This window comes from Symphalangus syndactylus, chromosome X, assembly GCF_028878055.3.
Source record: "Symphalangus syndactylus isolate Jambi chromosome X, NHGRI_mSymSyn1-v2.1_pri, whole genome shotgun sequence".
NCBI lineage: Eukaryota > Metazoa > Chordata > Mammalia > Primates > Hylobatidae > Symphalangus > Symphalangus syndactylus.
In genome coordinates this window covers 108,017,835-108,040,093 of record NC_072447.2, presented here as the reverse complement: position 1 = coordinate 108,040,093, position 22,259 = coordinate 108,017,835, and the positions used below count along the sequence as shown (strand labels likewise).

Sequence of the window (22,259 nt, the reverse complement as noted above, 5' to 3'; positions counted from 1 at the left end):
CTCAATCCTCAACCTAGTTCCAACCTGCTTCCAGTCTTTCAGGCGTTGGTTATCGAATTGCCCCACTGCATGGCAAATGGAATCCGTATTAGTTTTGTTTGTTATTCTGTCAATATACCACACACCTGGTGGCTTAAACAGCAAAAATTTATTGGTCATAGTTCTGGAGGATGGAAGTCCCACTGAAAGTGTCAGTTGGGTTTGTTCCTTTTGAGTAGAAAGAGGGAAAGATCTTTTCCAGGGATCTCTCCTTAGCTTGTAGATGGCCCACTTCTCCCTATGGCATTTCACATTTTCTTCCCTGTACGCATGTCTCCATTTCTGAATTTCCCCTTTTGATAGGCAAAATGCATGATAGCCATTTTGGGTTAGAGCCCACCCTAATGAATGTAATTTAACTTGAATACCCCAGTAAAGAAACCATCTTTAAGTAGAATAGAGATGAGAGGTTAGGAGTCCAATTCATGTATCTGGCATGGCAGGGGCAGCAGGGGACACAACTGAACCCATAGGACATAGGAATCCTGAGTTGTAGGTGTGAATATCTCCTGCCTCTTCCAGTATGTTAAGAGAAGACTGGTGACTGATGAATGGAAATAAGATGTTCCCTACCCATGTTTTTTCAAGTCTACTTGAATGTTGAGTAATTTTACTATACATATATTTGCATATATTATATATATATATATATATACACATTTGTCTCTTCCCAGCTCAAAGGGGAGAGAAGATACTCTGTGATTTCAACCCTCAGAAATGTATGACCATTTGCTTTAAAGTCCTAGATTTGGCTAATTTTGTCAAGTGCTTCATTTGCACTTTTATAATGACTTGTAAACTCCATCATTCAATACCATGTACAAACCTGTAAGGGACATCACTGTCAGCTAAACCATGTGACCAATGTTGGATAGTCTCCAAAAATAAACATTTTTCTGTAGCCCATCAGAAGGAGCTTAGCACCCTCCAGGAGAGACAAAACAGAAAGGTTCTTTGACTTTTGTATACCCCTGTGACCTCAAGTAAATGAATGGGGGTAAGTGAGGATACTAGGGGAAGCATCCCTGAGTAGCCCAGGCATGAAGGGCGCAATGCTTGATCGAAGAGTGGGAATAAATGTGTGTATTTTTAAGGCCTAAATCACAAGAACTCTGGTGGGACATATTACCTTCAGGACTCTTCTTGGGATCATGAGGGTGAGGATCTAGGATAAAGAGCCACCTCAGAAGAATCATTACTTACTTTTATGCTGCTGAATTAAACAAATATCATGAAAAGACTTGGAAAAACATTTTTTTTCCTAAGTAGACCAGGAGAAACTACCACAATTCAACTGCAAGTCAATCTTTCTGGGTGGTGCCTTGAGTTTGTCTTAAACTTTTGGAAGCCAAAGGATCTCTGCGGACATGTGCACACTTCCAAAACAGAACTCTGCACATCAGAGGAAAAAAAAATACCATTTCTCTACAAATCACTTGATTTCTATCATGCTCATAGCTGCTGCTTCAAAGTGCCAGTGTTTGTCCATACAATATTCAAAAATGCATCAGAAGTGGGCTGTTGACTTGAAGCCTAGAAGCTCAAAGCTGACTGACACTAATGAAATTTAGGAATGAGATGGGGGAAATGGGGTTTGATGCTGAAGATCCAAGGTGAGGTGAGGACATCTGATTGTCCACTTCAGTGGGTGCAGGAGGAAAAAGGATACCTATGGAGCATTAATGATCTGATGGTGAGGTTTACGGAAAAGACAACCTAAAAGGAAATGGCTTTCCTGCTTCTGTAATAAGGTATAACCATCAGCCTAGAAAACAGATGTATTAATATGACAAACGTAACCCACCAGGTTGTTTTTTTACAACAGGACCCATATTATGGAAGTCATTTAAATATCTAGGGCCCGGCCCAGTGCCTGTAATTCTACCACTTTAGGAGTCCGAGGCGGGTGAATCAATTGAGTTCAGGAGTTCGAGATCAGCCTGGGCAACATGGAGAAACCTGTCTCTACCAAAAATACAAAAACACATACACACACAAAAAAATTAGCCAGGTGTAGTGACACATGCCTGCAGTCTCGGCTTCTTCTGGGGCTGAGATAGGAGAATCGCTTGAACCCAGGATGTCCAGGCTGCAGAGAGCCAAGATGGCACCACCGTACTCCAGCCCGGGTGACAAAGGGAGACGCTACCATAAAAATATATACATATATATATATATATATATATATATATATAGAGAGAGAGAGAGAGAGAGAGAGAGAGAGACAGAGAGAGAGAGAATAAATATCTTAGCAATCACATATCCACAAAATGTATTTGTTTTTGATGACGTAAGTACATCACAACCTTCAAGAACCAATACCTCTCCAATCTCCCTAGAAACTGAAGTTATTACTGTAACTAGTTCTAACGTTTCTGATTCTGTCTGTTCTTTTCTAGGTTGTAGTCTTTTCTTTCTGGAAACGCCTGTCCTCATGACTTAAAACTACCACATTGTTGGGATGATGGAAAAGTCCAGTCTGAGGAGTCCAAGCCCCACTCTCCCCTGGCTCAGTCCATGAAGGCCCTGAGGCTCCTGGGCCATGGCCATTGGCCCACAGTGCTTGTTCAAACAGCGAGGGATAAAGTCGCTCCTGCATTTCTCACTCCCTAAATTCCTCCGGTGGCCTGAAACCTGTCCTCTCTAGGACGCTGAGATGTGTGCTGTCGTAGGCTCCACAGAGAGGGATAGGGTTATCATTGGAGTGTCAGATTTTAGGGGAGCCCTGAAAGAGGAGGTTGATGAGGGAATTCAGAACACTCGTGGGCCCCAAATCTGGAGGTTCAGATATTGAGACCAGGTTCTAGTCAAGCTCCTATTAACAAGTACTGATTCCCCATATTCTCCTTACTGTTGTTCTGTGTCTGTTTATGTATGGCCTGGGCCCCAGAAGGGAGAAAGAGGGTCTATAATGGTTAGAAACTTCATGCCACTTAAGGGCGATCACTGTGGCATGGAGAAGGAGGATCCACTAAATGGGAGAAGTCACCCTGCTAGCGATAGGTCCAGTGTAAAACCATTCGAGAGCCTACCCCTTCGACCCAGAGAGCAAAGGACCTCTTCTTATGCACGGGCTTTGTGTGTGCCACCCATCAGCATCTCAAGAAGTGGGATGGAGTCTGAGGCAGGTGGATCACTTGAGCCCTGGAGTTCAAGGTCAGCCTGGGCAACATGGCAAAACCCATCTCTACCAAAAATACAAGAGTACACACACACACACACACAAAATAGCCAGGGGCAGTGACACATGCCTGCAATCCCAGCTTATTGTGAGGCTCAGGTAGGAGAATCGCTTGAACCCAAGAGGCCCAGGCTGCAGTGAGCCAAGATGGCGCCACTGCACTCTGGCCAGGTGACAAAGTGAGACCCTACCAAAAAAAAATAAAAAATATATAAAAAGAGTGTTGGGCATTTGCTCTGTGGCAGGTTAGTGTCCGGGAGCAGGTCGACAGACACCCAGTGTGATTCCCAAGCAACAGGATCATCGAATCGCCTCTGAGCCTGGGAGGTTTGCTGATAGGCTCCCTGCGTGGCAATTCATTCAGTCAGATGTGGAGTTGGTGGCCCGTGGTGTCAGCCATGCAGTGACTACAATAGACCCTCCCGCTGGTGGTCAACCATCACTGTCTGTTCCTCACATCCACTGGCAGTTGCCTCCGAGATGGCTGAGCCTTCCTCTGAGACGACCTCCGACGAACGCCTGAGCACCAAGGATCCCAAAGCGGCTGACACCACTATGGCCCACAAGCAGAAGAAAAAGACAAGCAGCTGATATTTCTGGGTTTTGACCTTTTCTTGTTTGTTTTGTTTTCTGTAAAGTAAAGGTACCTTTTCAGTTAAGTTTCACCAAGATTATGACACAATCAAGGATGCATGAGGTGTCTCCAAAGAGGTGGAAAGTAGATTTCACCAGGACCAGAATTGCCCCAAAACCCAGAGACAGCTCAAAGAGAAAAGAAAGTTTTGCCAGCCTTTAACAGGACACATCCCACATATTTCTCCTACCAAGTTTTCTAGGGTCTTAGATTCTCAGCTATCTCCATACGAAGGCCAAAGGGCCTCATGTGCCCCCATCGCAGGTGAAGGAAGACAGGAAATCAAAAGAAATCCAAGGAAGAGAAAAGGGTCAATAAGAAATCAATACTCCTCAAAAGTCACACCAAAATCCAACGAAGAGGGGCTCATTTCCTGAGCAGCAATCCAACCCATGACGTTGAGGCGAAAGTGCAGAATTTGAACTCGAAGGGCGCAAGGTGGAGTGGTCTTTGTTGTTATTCCCACATGGGGCAGTTTCAACAGACACAGGAGGTTATCTTTGTTTTGGTCAGATTTTTTGCTCCTCACTTTTGTCAAGCCAAGTTTTAAGGCTAGCTGCCACACCATGATGTGTCTTCTTATATATTTAACCTTCTTATCAATCGGTTAGAATGAGAAATCTCAAAAATCTTTTTAATATAATATAGCAGGTTAATTGAGAGGATCAATTTATTGGCCATTGACAATTAGAATTCTCAATAGTGTACTGAAGTTCAATAGCGACTGGATGCCATACCCTCTTCAGAGAAGAAGTAAGTTCAAAGATTGCCCCTGTTCCCAGACATAGGCTAAGATAACAAATGACTCGGGGGATTGCAGTTTGCCAGCACGTGCTAGCTAGACCAGCGGTCCCCAACCTTTCTGGCACCAGTGACCAGTTTCAAGGAAGACAATTTTTCCACGGAACGGCATTTGGGGGATGGTTTTGGGATGACTCAAGTGCATTGCAATTATTGTGCACTTTATTTCTGTTATTATTATATTATAATGTGTAATGAAATAATTTTACAACTCACCATAACGGAGAATCAGTGGGAGCCCTGAGCTTGTTTTCCTCCTACTAGACGGTCCCATAATGGGGTGATGGGGGACAGTGACAGATCATCAGTCATTAGATTTCCATAAGGAGTGTGCAACCTAAGATTCCTCAGTCCCCAGTACATCTATCAGACTCTCCTCCTTGAAGATAGGTCCTTTACTGGGGTACTCAAGTTCAATCACATTCATTAGGGTGTGCTCTAACCAAAATGACTAGAATGTATTGTTCATACCAAAAGGGCAAATGCAGACACAGAGACATGCTTACAGGGAAGAAAATGTGAAGTGACATAGGAAGAAGTGGGCCATTTACAAGTCAAGGAAAGATCCCTGGAAGAGATCCTTCCCTCTTACTACTCAGAAGGAACCACCCCAGCTGGCGCTTTGATTTGGACTTCCAGCATGCCAAAATGGGAACATTAAATATCTGCTGTTTATGCCTCCAGGTTTTTGGTACTTTGTCAGAATAGCCCTAGCAAACTACTAGAGATTCTGTTGCCAAGCAGTGGGATGATGCAATAAGGAATGTCCAAAAGATTGGAAGAGGCCTTGGAACTAGGTAATGCATACAGGCTGGAAGCGTTTTGACATGCATGACACAAGAAGCCTAGAGTGTGCTTAGGAAATGGCGGGGGGAAGTATGAACACCAAATGCAATTGAAACAAGGGTTAAGAAAGAATTCTTTGCTGTAGAGAAAGGATCTCTGACTTAGAGAATACATATATTATGATCACCGAAATGTTGCTAGAACTATGTGTGTTAAAGGTGCTTGTGGTGTGTTTTCAGACAGAGACTAGGAAGAGGTTATTGGAAGCATGAGGAAAGGCGATCCTAGTTTTACAGTGGCAAAGGTTTGGGCCATATGTTGTTCTTAGTGTCTCTGAGGAAAGTAGAAATTGTAAGTGATGAACTTGCACATGTAGCTGATTTTTAGTGTTGGAGCTCAGGGCACAATACCCCAAAATGAGGGCTTCAGAAGTAGTCTTAGATGAAAAAGATTTTCTCTGACATTCTTGGTCCTCTGGTCTCTCAGTCCCATTCAGCCCCAGGGGCTAAACATAGAGACCAGAATCCCTCTTCCTGAAGGTGGGTCCTAGAAACCAGAAGTTCTTTTTTCTAATTTTGTAATATTTTCCACATTTTCATGTAAAAACTGTCCATGAAAAAATGATCCAACCTATCTTCATTGAATGGAAGTCACAAGACCCCCATTCCAGAGAGGGTCCTGCCCCCATATCCAGGAGGAAAGACTGTGCGCTCAGACAAGCCGAGCAGAGTCTACACGGACAGGCCTTGCCAGGTTTCCTCCACTCCGTCTATTAGCATTAGATCATAGCCTTTTTGTCCCATCATATTTCTACACAGCTGTCTATACTCCTTTGAGCCCAGGCATAAAAATAGATAATTTCCCATGTATCTTCGGCTATTAACACTAAACGCTCCTGGGGATACACGTTAAATCAGCTGGTATGCCTTATGTCCTATGGATCGGCCTTTTGTGACTTGAGTTTTCAGCAAAACGTAAGAGAACCAGGGGGAGTCTTGGCCAATACGCTGAGAAGCTGAGTAAGTATTTAGGATTTAATCTGGTTTCTCCTAGATCAGTATAGTAAATGGGAAAAAAGAGGGAGAAATTAGCCAAGGAAGCATGGAGGAAAAAGGAGCCAGCATTGGATGATTCAGAAGGTACTCAAAGTATGCAGATACCTTCCTCTGGAAACAGGTGCAAGGTTGCACCTGGAATACCATTAACCTAAGAGGAGAGGCATGTGTCTTATGGATCCAATCAACCATCTCTACAGAAGTTAGGAATTGAGATATGGGAGATATGGGTATTCAAGGAAGATCTGTAGACAACTTCTTGTCTGATGGCCTGGACTTATGTGAATTCCATGGGAAGCCAACAATTTTTTGAGAATTTTATACCAGAAAAACATTGCCAGACTGGACTGAACGGGACAAAGATGGGACGAAATGAAACGAGGCTGTTAGAGTTTCTGGACTGTACCGGCAAGAAAGTGACTGACTGAGGTACCCAGCTGTGACCATTTCTTCGTTTTCGAGACCGTGAAGGACTTGAAAGTTGGGTCAGAGGTTGGCATGGCTGTCACTGCCCCCGAGAACCAGGGGCATGTTACTAGGGGACTAGGCCATCTCTCTCTTCGTCCCAGAAACAGAGGTCACCTCCCAAGTTCCAGGCATTTGTCCCACTTCCTCGGTTTCAGAGGGATGGGCTGCAGCAGCCCAGGCTGGGGGGAGAGCCCCTACCCCGCTGCCCAGGGCTTAGGGTGTAAAGCTGTTACCCCATTGGGCCTGAAGGACAGAGCATTGAGGCCAAGTAGAATCTTTTCCATCCTTAGAATCTAATGGATTCTAAGTGAGTTTTATAAACACTCCTAGAATTTAACCAATGCATGTTCGTACCTAATGAGAATGTCTTGCCTTTGGAGTCTTTTTAAATTTTTTTTTAATTTACTTTAAGTTCTGGGATACATGTGCCAAACATGCAGGTGTGTTATACAGGTATTCATGTGCTATGGTGGTTTGCTGCACATATCAACCCATCATCTCTACTGTGAGATTAAAAATAAATAGTGTTTAAGTTAGCCAGTCCCTGGAATGTTTTTGCAGTGGCCCTTGAAAACTAATAGAATACACCTCCATCAACAGCATTAAAATCATGCAACCCATCGAGGAACCAAAAAGTACACCCCTCTAATCACAGGTTTCCCCTTCAACTCCCATTGAACATCCCTGGACAACTAACTCTTCCTAGTTCAGACCGGGAGACCTGATCACACTTTGGGCTGTGGCTCCTCGGCTGCAGGTGCATCACTGGCTGACATGGATCTGAGTGGAGCTTGTGCTGTGCCATCGGACAGCATTCCGTGATCCCCATGACACGTAGAGGCCAGTCATGAAGATTTTCAAAAACAAAAGATTCTATCCTGAAGAAGAGCAGAATCAGATAAACCTAAACAAGTGAGATTTCATTATGAGGGAGCCTAGAATAGGTATTGTTCCTTAAACTTTTTGATGTAGTTTTCTCTGTGCTGTGTTCGGGCCCTTGCTTATGTTTTCAAATGGAATCCGGCTTACAGGGAAAGCTGATAAAATGTTTGACTGGACTATGTTTATCCCATTCATGCTATTTTCCCTACATTGATACTTCTTATTTGTTGTTTAGGTAGTAAAGTTCTTTCCCTTAGTTTGTGTTTCCTATAAGTCGCAGCATGACATCATGATTGCTCACTACGCTCCCCTTCTGCTCAATCACCCACTGAAATGCTATATCAAATGTGCGAGCTTCCTCTTCCGATCTTCGCATCAATCCACCCCCTTCCTCTTTCTTCCTATAATTCACCAACATCAGTCCCCTTGCCACCTCATTCTTCACTCCCCACAAACAAATCAGATTTCATTGTTAACCCTGTTTTACTAAACCTCCTCTTTGATTTCTGTATTTACAAAGGGAAAACACATATTCCAGGGTAAAATATCTCAATGGATTCGGTTTCTCAAAAGGACTTGTCTAATTACACACATATGCAAGGGTAACTTCAGAAATTTATTCGTACATCTTAATTCACAGCAACATTGGCACTTTACAGCAAAACAATTAGCATAATGAGAAATAAGTCACTGAGTGAGATGTGGTGTTTTGGAACAGGTACACAGCTCTGTCTCTAGAAAGGAACAGGGTTCTGCCAAGCGTCTTTGGTTTGGCAAGTGTTGTTCCGGACTCGTAGGAACATTTGGCGGCACCATCCAGAGGGATTTACTTGCAGCTGATTTTGTGGGAGTTTTTCTTGGTCTCCTTGTGCAGTAAGCACAGCTTCAACTATTTTCATAATATTTTTCCAATAATCCGGAAAAACAGAAAGTAACAAATCCCAATGAGTGGACTTCTTGGTTCTATATCATCTCTCTATGGATCCCAAGTGGAGCTCTGGAGGTGACCTTCCCCTCTTCCCATCTGCACTACTCAGGGAAGCTCTGGCTACTATCCTGCCCTGAACCCTTCTCCCTCTTGACCAAGGGGTCCTCTTTAAATGGTGGAATAATCTATGTGGCTATGTGTTGGGTCCCTTTGGGGTGGTTCTTTCGCACTTTTGATGGGCTCAAGAAAATTTTGATTTTTGTCATTTATCCAGCTTTTGCTTCGTGGTTTGACTGAGAGTGCCATCCTTTACTGGTTTCTACATATGAAGGAGAAGTGTTGTTTATGAGATGTTTCAAAATTCACAGGAAACATTTAACAAAAATGGCCACATATTGAGCTTCAAGGCACAATATAATAAATTCCTGTGGGTTGCAATCCCAGAGTATGTTCTCTTGTCCTCATACTTGGGTGACTGGAAATCAGTTGAAAGGGAAAGCAATGGGAAAGTCAGCACCTGCTCTGAAATTTTGCAATACACTTATAGAAAAAAAAATGCTAAAAATACCAAGACTTGGGACCCAGAAGAGAGCACAATGAAAGGTAGCCTATATTAATATTAACATGAATATTAATATGCCAATCTTTTGAGGAAATAAGCGTTATCTAACTTCTTCTAATGGCTGACAATGCTCTGTATAACTTGATGTTAGGGTCAAGTTGTAGGAGCTGAGAGTGCAGTGGTGCAATCTCAGCTCACTGCAACCTCTGCCTCCCTGGTTCAAGTGATTTTCCTGCCTCAGCTTCCCGAGTAGCTGGGACTAGAAGTGCGCACCACCACACCTGGCTAATTTTCATATTTTCTTTTGTAGAGATGTGGTTTCTTCATGTTTCCCCAGACTGGTGTCGAACTCCTGGACTCAAGCGATCCTCCTGCCTCGGCCTCCCAAGGAGCTGGGATTACAGGAATGAGCTACTGCACCCAGCCGACAAAACTTATTTCAAGAAAATATAATATGATGTTGATACCCATTGAAGGAAGCATACTAAATGTATATATATGTGTATATATGAGCAGCTTATTTATAAATGTGGTTACAAAACTCATACCTGAAATACTAGTAATTAAATCACATTACACACACACACACACGGAAACAGTTTACTGCTATAAATAAAAATTCAGAAGGATCGAACTCGGACAAACATAACTAATAGAACAAGCAGACCTCATACAATCTTTTGTCAACATTACCTCTGTTATAGAATCCATTTAAACACATAACAAAAACCCACAGTGCAGAAATAGCTGAGTCAAATAAATCAATGAACCCTTTTTAAGCTTCCTAGAAACTGAAGTAACTGCTCTAATTCATTCACATTTGTCTAATTATATTATTTCCCAGTCTGCAATCTTTTTTAATGCAAAGCTTAATCCCCTGTGAGTATGCATCACTTATGATAGAAGTATCCAATGAGAGCATCCAAACTCCACTCTCCACTGGCTCAACTAATGAAGTATCTCCAGTCCTGGGCCTCAGCCATTGGCTCAAAATGTGAGCAGGTGAACTGTCCTGAATCAATAAGTCTCCTCCTAGCTGTTCAGCCTTGTAAATTGAAGAGAAAATTAGTTTGAGGTTTTTGTCTACTTTTTATTTCTTTGTTTGATTTTTCATTTTATTGTAATTGTGGTGACTTCAGGATATGAATCCATAGCTGTAAGCATGTCTTCTACCTCTTGCATCATATTGTGAAGAAAAATTCTTTGTAAAGGAATTTGGAGGAAAGAGGCTATTCCTGTGTACAGTTTGCAAACCAGGGAGGTGCAGACTTCAGTGTAAAACAAATGTGCAGTTCCAGAGAACAAAGAGAGGATATGGCTTTTATAGAGAAAGCTCCTATCAAGGTTCCCAGTACAGTCCATTCATGCAAATAAACAATTCAAACTTAGTTCTGATTGGTTGACTCAGTTGAGCTCTGGTTGGTCAATACAGCTGAGCCCTTATTGGCAGCTACAGGTGAGCTCTGGTTGGTTGCTTCAGGTGAGCTCTGAAAGTTCCAAAGTTAGATAGAGGTGTGGGTTTTTGGAGAATTCGTAGTACACGTGTGAGCTCTAGTCAGCGCATGGCAGCTTGGCTCTATTTTAAATTTAAGCTCAGTTAGCCACTGGGATCCATCTTGAAAGACTGGCTCTTTTAGGTTCTCATTTGTTCACAAGTTTAAGAAAATGACAGTGACCAATTAAGAAAACTAGGGGCCGGGCGCGGTGGCTCACGCCTGTAATCCCAGCACTTTGGGAGGCCGAGGCGGGCAGATCAGGAGGTCAAGAGATCGAGACCATCCTGGCCAACATGGTGAAACCCCATCTTTACTAAAAATACCAAATTTAGCCCGGCTTGGTGACGTGCCTGAGGTCCCAGCTACTCGGAAAGCTGAGGCAGGAGAATTGCTTGAACTCGGGAAGCTAAGTTTGCAGTGAGCTGAAATCATGTCACTGCACTCCAACCTGGAGACAGAGCGAGACTCCTTCTAAAAAAAAAAAAAAACAGAAAAGAAAAAAGAAAAAGAAAAGTAGGATGACTCTCCCACCCCCCCCCCTTTTTTTAATTTGATTGTTGTGGGGCTTTTTCACTTCCAACCACATGTGTCTGACAAAATTAACCCACTATGGTAATCTGAGACAATAAAAACACTTACTTCAGTACAATGCCTTCTCCAAAATGTGATCGGTCCTAATTCTTGACTGAATATAATACTCTTCTTCTTTCATCATAGACTGTCACTCTGGAATAGGGGGGAATGAGTGTGGATGTGAGTGGGGGCACAGAAAAAGCTTTAAAGGGTGACAATTTACTCTTTTTCCTTATCCCAGACATTTTCCCTAGCATAGTGACCGTATGTCCTGATTTTGCCTGTTGTCCCTTAGTAATTCTTAATAGCATCCCTTTCACTCTGAAATATGTCCAAATTTACGACTCTGTACTTCCCAGGGTAACTAGATCATGTAGGAAGCTGTGAGTGTAGTAGCTCTCAGATCTTTGTTAAATGAACAGATAAATGAATGAACCTACATTAGATAAGAGACTGGCCCCTGACAACCTATGAGACCATTGCTGAATTCTGTGGCTAGTCCACATGACCCTTCTGGACCTCTTGGATACAGTCCCCTTTCCTGTACTGCACTTTAAAAACATTCTTTCTCTAAAAAGCTGTCTGAGTCCCAGTGTTAAATCCATGAGAATGTCAGATTGTGTTTCCTCCATGGCTTGCTTATCACCTTGACTCCTCCTAATAGCCCTTTGTGGTGTAGATATTTTAGCCTCAATTTTTTGCAGACAAGACACAGAGTAATTAAGTAACATGTCCAATGATCACACAGCTGATAAATGGAAGAGTAGGGATTCAAATCCACGTCAGTCTGAGTCCAGAACCCAAGCACTTGAACATTGTCCTCTGCCATCCTATCTCATATTGTAGTGATGGAACCTTCAAGGCCTGGATATTTTAGGTAGACAGGATGAGGTGAGCCTCACCTTTAGAGCAAGTCTTTTCACAGCTTGATTTTTTCTTGAGGGCAATGTGATCAATTCAGAGGTGTAAAAGCAAAAGCATCAAGTTAGGCTTCATGCAAAGGAATACAAGGAACCTGATTTTCTCGTGAAACCACGGGAGTTTTTTCAAGCAGCAGTTAGGAAATTTAACCATTCCCATGCTCAATTCTGTGTTTCAATAGCTGTCTAAAACATATGCATAGCCATTCCATGTTGCATAATTGTGTCCAATACAGACGGACTCCAACTTAGGATGATTCGTCTTAAAATTATTTGACTTTACGATAGGTTTAACTGGACTGAACTCCATTGTAAGTTGAGGAGTATATGTTTACTCTGTTGCAAATTGGTGAGAGAAAGGGTGGGAAGCAGGGAGTGAGAAATGTTTTCAGGTTAGGATTATACAGTCATTACTTGATAACCCACATTTAGCCCTGTGATGGCCAATTTTACATCTTGTCTCATCTTTTCAACCAGGGGGAGATTTTTTCCCAAATAAACAAGGATAGAGATTTAGGTAACCCGACTTGGTTGGGTTACAGTACCTAGATGTGCGGTCAATTTTATTCTGAATGTTTCTGTGAATGTCTTTTTCGGTAAGATTAACATTTAAATCAATGGAACTGAGTACAACAGACTGCCCTCCATAATGGCCTGAATAGAACAAAAAGACTGACTTCCCCCAAGCAAGAGTAAATTCTGCAGCAGACAGCCTTCACACTTGAACTGCAACATCGGCTCTCCCGTGGGTCTTCAGCCTCATGGTCTTTAGACTTAAACTGTAATCTCAGCTTTTACCTGGGACTCCAGGCTGCCAGCCCATCCTGCAGGTTTTGGACTTGCCAGCCTCCATAATCACATGAATCAACTTCTTAAAATAAATCTATCTATCTATCTATCTATCTATCTATCTATCTATCTATCTATCTATCTAGATAGATAGATACTCCATCTAGCTCTACTAAAAATACAATATCTAGATAGATAGATGATAGATAGATAGATAGATAGATAGATAAATAGATAGATGATAGATAGATAGATAGATAGATAGATAGATAGATAGATAGATATCCTATTGGTTTTATTACTCTGGAAATCCCTAATACAAGCTTTCTGCACCAAAACTTTGCTGCAGAGATCTGAGTGTTGTTTCCACACATAAAGTATCCAGTTATATATCAGACATTTTCATGATTCCATTAATCAATACCTTTGCCTTTAATTAGTGACCACACAGTTATGTCAGTAGTTTTTCCTGGCTCTTTAGAGATGTTTCTTCACCATTTGATATGACTGGGGACAACAACATATTCAGTTCAATGGTAAAGTGGAGGACTTAATTACAATTATTATTACTAAAAATAACAATCCCTAGAACACTGGTAGAGTCCACATGGCACGTATTAACCAGAAGATTGAATGAACTTACCCTACCTCCCACCTTGCCAGTTAATTGCACTCCCTTTCATTACCACCCATATAGCCGACACTCATGTTGGTTGGTGTCAATTAAACTAGGCATTGCTATAGTAATAAAAAGAGTCACCACTGACTGAGTGGTGACTATTCCAGGCATTGTTCTAAATGCTTTACAGGGAACACTTTAATTGCCTTTTACAAGATCTCTGTGAAGTAGTGTTATTTTCTCCATTTTGTGGATGAAGAAACTGAACCACAAAAGATTGTCACTTGCCCAAGATCAAACAGGTAGAATATTACCAAGGCAAGAATCAAACATATTTCTACACATTTAAGCTTCTGCCCAGAAAAGAAGATATCATCAGAGTGAACAGGCAACCTACGGAATGGGAGAAAATTTCTGCAATATTTCCATCTGACGAAGGGCTAATATCCAGAATCTACAAAAAACTTAAATTTACAAGAAAAAATATACAAAATCAAAAAGTGGGCGAAGGATATGAACAGACACTTCTCAAAAGAAGACATTTATGTGGCCAACAAACATATGAAAAAAAAAGCTCATCGTGACAGGTCATTAGAGAAATGCAAATCAAAACCACAATGTGATACCATCTCACGCCTGTTAGAATGGTGATCATTAAAAAGTCTGGAAACAACAGATGCTGGCGAAGATGTAGAGAAATAGGAACACATTTACACTGTTGGTTGGAGTGTAAATTAATTCGACAATTGTGGAAGACTGTGGCAATTCCTCAACCATACAGAACCAGAAATACCATTTGACCCAGCCATCCCATTACTGGATATATACCTAAAGGATTAGAAATCATTCTACTGTAAAGAGGCATGCATACGTATGTTTATTGCAGCATTATTTACAATAGCAAAGACTTGGATCCAACGCAAATGCCCATCAATGATAGACTGGATAAAGATAATGTGCCACATATACACCATGGAATACTATGCAGCCATATAAAAAGAATGAGTTCATGTCCTTTGCAGGGACATGGATAAAGCTGAAAACCATTATTCTCAGCAAACTAACACAGGAACAAAAAACCAAATGTCACATGTTCTCATTCATAAGTGGGAACTGAACAATGAGAACACATGGACACAGGGAGGGGAACATCACCCACCTGGGCCTGTCAGGACTTAGGGGCAAAGGGGAGGGAGAGCATTAAAATAAATACCTAATGCATGCAGAGCTTAAAACCTAGATGATGGGTTGATATGTGCAGCAAACCACCATAGCACATGAATACCTGTATAACACATCTGCATGTTCAGCACATGTATCCCAGAACTTAAAGTAAATTAAAAAAAAAAATTTAAAAAGACTCCAAAGGCAAGACATTCTCATTAGGTATGAACATGCATTGGTTAAATTCTAGGAGTGTTTATAAAACTCCCTGGCCTGCAGAGTTTCATGGGAATTTTAAGCCATAATACTAAATGAGACTTTTTTTATCCTTTGCAGAGATGAATTAGGCATGAAATTTTATTTGGGGCCGGGCGCGGTGGCTCATGCTTGTAATCCCAGCACTTTGGGAGGCCGAGGTGGGCGGATCATGAGGCCAGGAGATCGAGACCACGGTGAAACCCCGTCTCTACTAAAAATACAAAAAATTAGCCGGGCGTGTTGGCGGGCGCCTGTAGTCCCAGCTACTCGGGAGGCTGAGGCAGGAGAATGGCGTGGACCCGGGAGGTGGAGCTTGCAGTGAGCTGAGATTGCGCAACTGCGCTCCAGCCTGGGTGACAGAGCGAGACTCCGTCTCAAAAAAAAAAAGAAAAGAAAGAAAAAGAAAGAAATTTTATTTGGCTGATTTTTCTCTTTTAACTTTCAGTATATTTTTTCTTTCTGACATTTCATTTTCTGTCCTTAGTAATTAAGGTCATCTCTGCCTATGTACACTAACAGAATAAAAGTGTAAAGCCACTGACCAGTGATTTTCAAAGGATGTTAATGCATAAAAGAAGACAATCATTTAACTCCAGGCTTTTCCTTTCCCTATAAATGCAACTGCTATAACAGAGCCCTGGAACTGCCAGTTTTGCAGATAATAGATGGATTCAGGGACATAAATCTCAATCTTTGCTTATTTGGAAAAAAATATATACCCCTGATTCAAAAAACAAGTAAACTTAGTGACTAGAAGAGTATCCCAACATTAAATACTTGAGAAATGTGGGGCAAAACTGCTGCAGATTAGCAACTGCAGTTTTTCCCGTCTCATTTCTGTATGAGTATTCACTTAGTAATTACGTCTTTCACCTCCTGCCATGCACTTCTCATCTGCTCCCACTCAGTTTAACACTTACGCTACCCAGAGTACAAATCAAGACTTTAATGAAAAGGATGGCTACAGATGCAACTAACTAGGAGTTATTGTTCAATCCTAGGTCACCTGACAACATTCATGCTTGCCTTTGAGCTGCATTAATGTACAAATGAAGAGGGTGCTGAATCTATCATACATGAATAGCATCTTTATCAAATTTGCAAATGACAACACAGAAAGGGGAGCAACTGTGTTGGATGATTGAATCAGGATTCACAGACCCGGTAATGAGCAAATCTGAGCATATCTACAACCAGGATGGTTTCCCATCTGTGTAATCTGGGTCTGAAGGATCTGAGAAGTGTCAGTTGCAGAAGACTTGGAGGTATAGGGACAGGACACAACAGCTGACTTCAAATTCTGGAGGATGGATTAACTACCATCTCTAGGTCTCCAGCACACAATCCCAGGACTATTGAATAGAAGCTACAGGGAGGCACATTTGAGCACAATGTAAGCAGCATATCACTGCAAGGAGCTGAGTGACTTTACTGCCTCAGGCAGGAGATAAGGTATTGGTGACTAACATGGTTACTTCCAAGGCTCAAATCCTCTGGCTACACTAAGCCCTGTGACTGTGTCACCTCATTGGCACTTGATTGAAGTTGACCTACCTACTGTTTTGCTTTTGAAACTTTAAGCTACAGCAGAGAAAACAGCTTCCACTTCATGTAATCCTACTGATTATTTAAGAATGTGAGCTCTTAGAAAGGGTGAGGTAAGGCACGGCATGGTGGCTCATGCCTGTAATCCCAGCACTTCGGGAGGCTGAGAAGGGCAGATCACGAGCTCAGGAGTTCGAGACCAGCCCGGCCAACATAGTGAAACTCCATCTCTACTAAAAATACAAAAATTAGCCAGGCATGGTGGCACACACCTGTAGCCCCAGCTACTCAGGAGGCTGAGGCAAGAGAATCGCTTGAACCCGGGAAGCAGAGGTTGTGGTAAGCCGAGACTGCAGCACTGCACTCCAGCCTGGGCAACAGAACGAGACTCCATCTCAAGAAAGAAAAAAAGAAAAGAAAAGAAAAGAAAAGAAAGAAAGAAAGAAAGAAAGGAGAAAGAGAAAGAGAGAGAAAGAAAGAAAGAGAGAGAAAGAAAGAAAGAGAGAGAAAGAAAGAGAAAGAAAGAAAGAAACAAAGAGAGAAAGGAAGAGGTAAGATAATACTTGAGGTTGAAAATAGGTATGAATGGTATAATCCGTCTTTGTAGGAAGATATGTACATTAACAGATCACAAGTCTGGATGGCTAATACTTCTAATTGGTGGGATTATAGGTTATTTGTTTTTATACATGTGATTAAAGTAGGCTGAGCATGGTGGCTCATGCCTGTAATCCCAGCACTTTGGGAGGCTGAGGCAGGCAGATTGCTTGAGCCCAAGAGTTCAAGACCAGCCTGGGCAACATAGCGAGACCTCATCTCTACTAATAATCAAAAACATTAGTTGGCTGTGGTGGCATGTGCCTGTAGTCCCAGGTGCTAGGGAGGCTGAGGTGGGAGGATTGCTTGAGCACAGGAGGTCAAGGCTGCAGTGAGCTATGATTGTACCACTGCACTCCAGCCTGGGCAACAGAGCAAGACCCTGTCTCATAAAAATAAAATAATAATTTTTAAAAAGAGATAAAAGTATTGTTTAAAGGCAGGAATTAAAATGCATGCAATTATACATATTCCTTACTGTATTAGCTTGGGCTGCTGTAACAAAATACTATAGACTAAATGACTTAAACAACATAAATTTGCTTGCTCACAGTTCTAGATTCAAGAAATCTCAAGTCGACATCCAGCAGGGTCAGATTCTGGTGAGGGCTCTCTTCCTGGCTTGTAGACAGGCACCTTCTTCCTGTGTCCTTGCATGTTGAAGACTGGTTTCTCTCTCCTTATAAGGCCACAATCCTATTAGATTAGGCCCTGACTGTTATCACTTCATAACGTAAATTACTTCTGAAACAACCTACCTCCAGATACAATCACGCTAGGGATTAGGGCTTCAACATATTAATCGGGAGGTCACAGGTGACAAAATTCAGTCCATACCATTTATGCTCACCATGAACACCAGAAATGTTTAGTTCATAAAACAGCAAATTCTGTTCAGTAGAAAAACCATACCAGAAGTTCAGTGCTACAGTCTTGAGAAGATGTGATGTGCTTAACATAGGGTTTGTTAGCAAGTCCCTCCTGCCCCTTTCTCCATCCAACTTCAGTCTTGTATGTTAACTCCCATTAAACTGAAAAAGACTTTCAGAAGGCAAGAGAGCCCAGCTTGAATTCCAACCCTTATTCAAATTGAGCAGATTACTTCAGACCCTGTGTTTTCATTTCCTCATTCTGAGATAAGGAGGTTAGTCCACATGACCTTCTCTCCCAAGGTTCTCTAACTCTGTGATTCCAACTCTAAAGAAAAAGCACCTACCATCCCCAAGTCAGGACCCACTGGACCTGGACAGAATTTAGTATTTCCCCCCAGGACTAATCTGCTAAAAGTTTTCCTTCAACCATTTTGTTTGGCTGAAAAGGTACCTTTGTGTACTTTTCATTCCTTAGAATACAATCAGAATGAACCACAAGAGTCAGACAATAACAATTATATTTATTATTTTATTGCTACATTGGAAGTGAAAATAAACTAAGAAGCTGCCAAAGGATGCAACTTCATGAAGATTATGAAACAATTGAGGCACCCATTGTAGAAAGTTAAAATTAGCTTATCCTGTATGAGGTGCAAGGACTACATATGCAAAGGTCATCCATGGCAAGGTTATTGACAGCATCTGCCATTTGGAATTTACATACCAATGGGAAGTTTAAAAAGGAACTTAAGGAAACATTCACTACCCCTGACCTTTTAACCAGGGAATATAGGTGAGAAGAAATCAGAAGATGCCTGAAATCTTTACAAACACATAGGTTTACAAAAAAAAAGCCTAAAACCAAGACTGCCAGGCAATGCTGAAATCTGTTCTTTGGAGGAGATCCCCATTTTATGATGTTTGAACACACTCTTTCTCCTGCTGGATAGCTGGGGGAAAAGAAAGAAAAAATTACAAAAGTATTTTCCTAAGACTAAGTTCAGCTTCTTCCAAAAGAGCTCTTTGTAAGTCATTGAAGGCTGCCATACATGCTTTAAATTTAGAATGCCAAGGCATTAAACACAAAACTCAAGAGTGGGATGTGTGCGTGCATGTGTGCACACATTAAGTACCTGAACTACCAATTAGAAACTACATCAACTGTAGGGTTTGTTTTTCCAAATGCTGTTGTCATTTTTTCAGATTATTCAAGACTGAGGAGTAAGTGAAGTACTTTCTTCAGATTTATCTATCACTATACAGTTAGAAAATTATACATTTTCAGATAATTTTAACTAATATTGCAACTCTCAAATAAAACTGACATAACAAAAGGTGCCCCTTGGCTTTTGTGAATATACTTAGAGTTTCTCCAGCAGGCTATAACTCCAGAGGGCAGAACCAATCCCTTGAATCTGAGAGCTTTAAGCATACTGAGATCTAAATTTGTTCTCACTTTATCTTGTCATCAGATATAGAAGGCCAAAACTGCAGAGTCTACAGGGTTCCTTAGGGATAATATCATGGACTCAAATTTTTAAATGTAGAAAAATGCCAAATACCCAAAAGTAGACAAAAACTAAGTGTTTTTTAGTGCTACATCCAATATTCCAAGATTGGTTTTAATGTGATTTTTAATAATTTTCCAACAAGAAACTAGTTTTTTATTCCCCCATCACTACTGGGCCCATCATGTGAGAACCAGAAGAAAACTATTTGATAGTTTTAACTGTTGCATTAAATACCATGGTACTCTAATTATTGCTTACTTTGTGTAAAAAATTTACTAGACGATAGGTTTATTTACTGAACCTATTAACTTTCTCTATTGTTTGTTTCCAATAGAACCCCACATGACTTACTTTCCTTTGAGGGAAGAGTATTTTTTTCTTCAGTATTAGTTTTCTTCAGTTTTGACCTGTCAAACTTCTCCACTTCCGACAAGTCTGGTTTATCACTCATCTTGACTAGAAGAAAGCCTGAAAAGAAAAAACTTTTTTTTTTTTTGAGACAGGATCTTGCTCTGTCGCCCAGGCTGGAGTGCAGTGGCGCGATCCCGGCTCACTGCAACCTCCACCTCCTGGGTTCAAGCAATTCCTCTGCCTCAGCATCTCGAGAAGCTGGGATTACAGGCACACGCAACTATGCCCGGCTAATTTTTGTATTTTCAGTAGAGATGGGGGTCTTACCATGTTGGCCAGGCTGGTCTGGAACTCCTGGCCTCAAGTGATCTGCCCGCCTCGGCCTCCCAAAGTGCTGGGATTACAGGCGTGAGCCACCGCGCCAGGACAGAAAAAAACATTTTTAAGAAAACTTACCTGGCAGAACTATCTTCGGACTAAGGGGTCACAAGCAAAAATTTTCACATTTCCTATCAATGTATATTCTACCTGCTCATTTTCAACAGAAAAACAGCAACAGATATTAGAAAAGTTATATTTTTGTTAGAATAATTTCAACTCCACATCATTTGCCGTTTCTGATAGGCAGTAAATGCCACTGGATCATAACGCACCAGAAACCAAGATGCTCTAGAAACACAGAGCCAATATGTCTGACTCTTAAAATCACAGCAAGGATAAAATGGAGGTGATAGAAGCACAAGACCAGACAGGGATAGAAGAAAAAATAAAGACTGGCTTTAACCAGGTAATTATTTTGTAACAGAACATAGCACCATTTGAGCATCTTCACTTTCTATTTACTTTTGGTTTTGCCATTTTTCTTGGGAGATGGGGAGCAGCACACAAAAGAGTGAGATATATTGTACTAATTTCTACCTATTTTAAATCCCCAAAGACGACAGTACATTAAGGCACTACAATACACGTCTCATAATAGCTCCTTGTGGTACTGGTTTGTAAACGTTGTAAGAAGGGACAGCTAACTAGGATCAGACCCAGGACTTCAGCAGAATGGAATAAACCAAATATAAGTGGGTGTTCTTTCACCATCTTTTCTCTGCAGAGAGGGAGGAGATGAGGCTCAGAGGTGCGTAGCTGTGGACCTGATGAAATGCCTGGTGCCCTGTGAAAGTCCCGAGTTTGTTCAGAAGAGACAATAGGATATCCCAGGTAGAGCTTTCATGAGCAAGCCCGGCCCCACCCTGGTGAAGTAAGACACTTCGTCTAGTCCCTGGCGTAGAATGCGGAGACCCCCAAGCAGTCAGAAGTGTCGAAGATGCCTCCATTCCGTAGAGGTTACCCTAAGACTCTCCTCTGTCAAGCGATCAGACGCCAAGCTCGGAGCTGGGAAACTGGAACTAACAAATAAATAATAGCAGGGCGGGCGCATAGGCTAGTCTGTCAGGAGCAGTTTGCATACCTTTTCAAATAACTATTAGCGTTGTTGGACGCCCAGTCTAACGGCCACCGGACGGAAAGGAACCAGGGCCCAACCCCACAAGGCCCATTCCGGGCGGCCCCCAAACTCTTCATCCTCGAAGCCTCCGACCTGCAGCTACTGCGGACTGGCCGCTTTAAGGGTCCCCTACCCTCCCCAACCACCGCTTCCCCCGCCGACTCCCCGGGGCCTTGTCTCCAGGGACCGGCCCCCGGGAGGGCTTGGCATCGCGCGCAGAAGGCGGCGCCCCAGAAAGACAAAGGCTCGGACTCGCCGGGGCTAGCGGCGGCGCAGACACCAAGCGCCAGCCCCAACCCCGGCTCCTCTGGCTCCCGAAGGCGCGGCATCCCCCGCCTGGCGACCCCCACGCCTTCCCGTCCCCATGGTCCTCTGGCTCCTGCGAGGCCGCAGGTCCTCACCTGAAAGCTTGAAGACTCGTGAAAGGCCGTAAGCGGCGCTGAGACCCAGGCTGGCTCCGCACCAGGTTAGCGTTCCCGCCCAGAGCCCTGCAGCGCGAAGCCTTGTAGCAGGCGCCGCCCCAGCCCTCTCTGATTGGCCGAGGGTTTCCTGACTCGCCTCCTTCGCCTCCTCCGCTTGAGCCTCCAGAGCCTGCGCCCACCATCTCTTCTAAGATGAGGGGCTTGGTGACTTCAGAGCAGACCTCGCCTCCCCAGGCCCCACCTCCCAGGCCTCTCCCACTGCTTTAGTCCTGAGGGTCCACATTCCCTTCAGCTAAAGTACACTCACT

General features: G+C 42.5%; 1 protein-coding gene across 3 annotated transcripts; it reads right to left on the bottom strand.

Annotated features, from left to right (window-relative positions):
* Positions 1-18,678: 18,678 nt before the first annotated feature.
* Positions 18,679-22,038, bottom strand: TMSB15C (thymosin beta 15C). 3 transcript variants are annotated; one of them, XM_055268502.2, is made up of 4 exons: positions 21,931-22,027; positions 20,359-20,425; positions 20,032-20,148; positions 18,679-19,119 (listed from the first exon to the last, which is right to left on the bottom strand). In XM_055268502.2, the coding sequence occupies exons 3-4, from the start codon at positions 20,129-20,131 to the stop codon at positions 19,082-19,084; spliced, it is 138 nt and encodes a 45-aa protein (XP_055124477.1). In that variant the 5' UTR covers positions 20,132-20,148; positions 20,359-20,425; positions 21,931-22,027; the 3' UTR covers positions 18,679-19,081. The 3 variants fall into 3 exon arrangements, with proteins under 3 accessions (XP_055124477.1, XP_055124476.1, XP_055124475.1); XM_055268501.2 differs by lacking the exon at positions 20,359-20,425 and having other exon boundaries at positions 21,931-22,038; XM_055268500.2 differs by lacking the exon at positions 21,931-22,027 and having other exon boundaries at positions 20,359-20,632.
* Between the last annotated feature and the right edge of the window lie 221 nt (positions 22,039-22,259).

What these genes read in the sequence shown, in the direction of transcription:
- TMSB15C (XM_055268501.2), bottom strand. Translation starts at nt 20,131, where the DNA reads ATGAGTGATAAACCAGACTTGTCGGAAGTGGAGAAGTTTGACAGGTCA. An exon ending in TACTCTTCCCTCAAAGGAAA is followed by an intron (nt 19,120 to 20,031) that starts GTAAGTCATGTG and finishes CTTTTCCCCCAG; the next exon opens with CTATCCAGCAGGAGAAAGAG.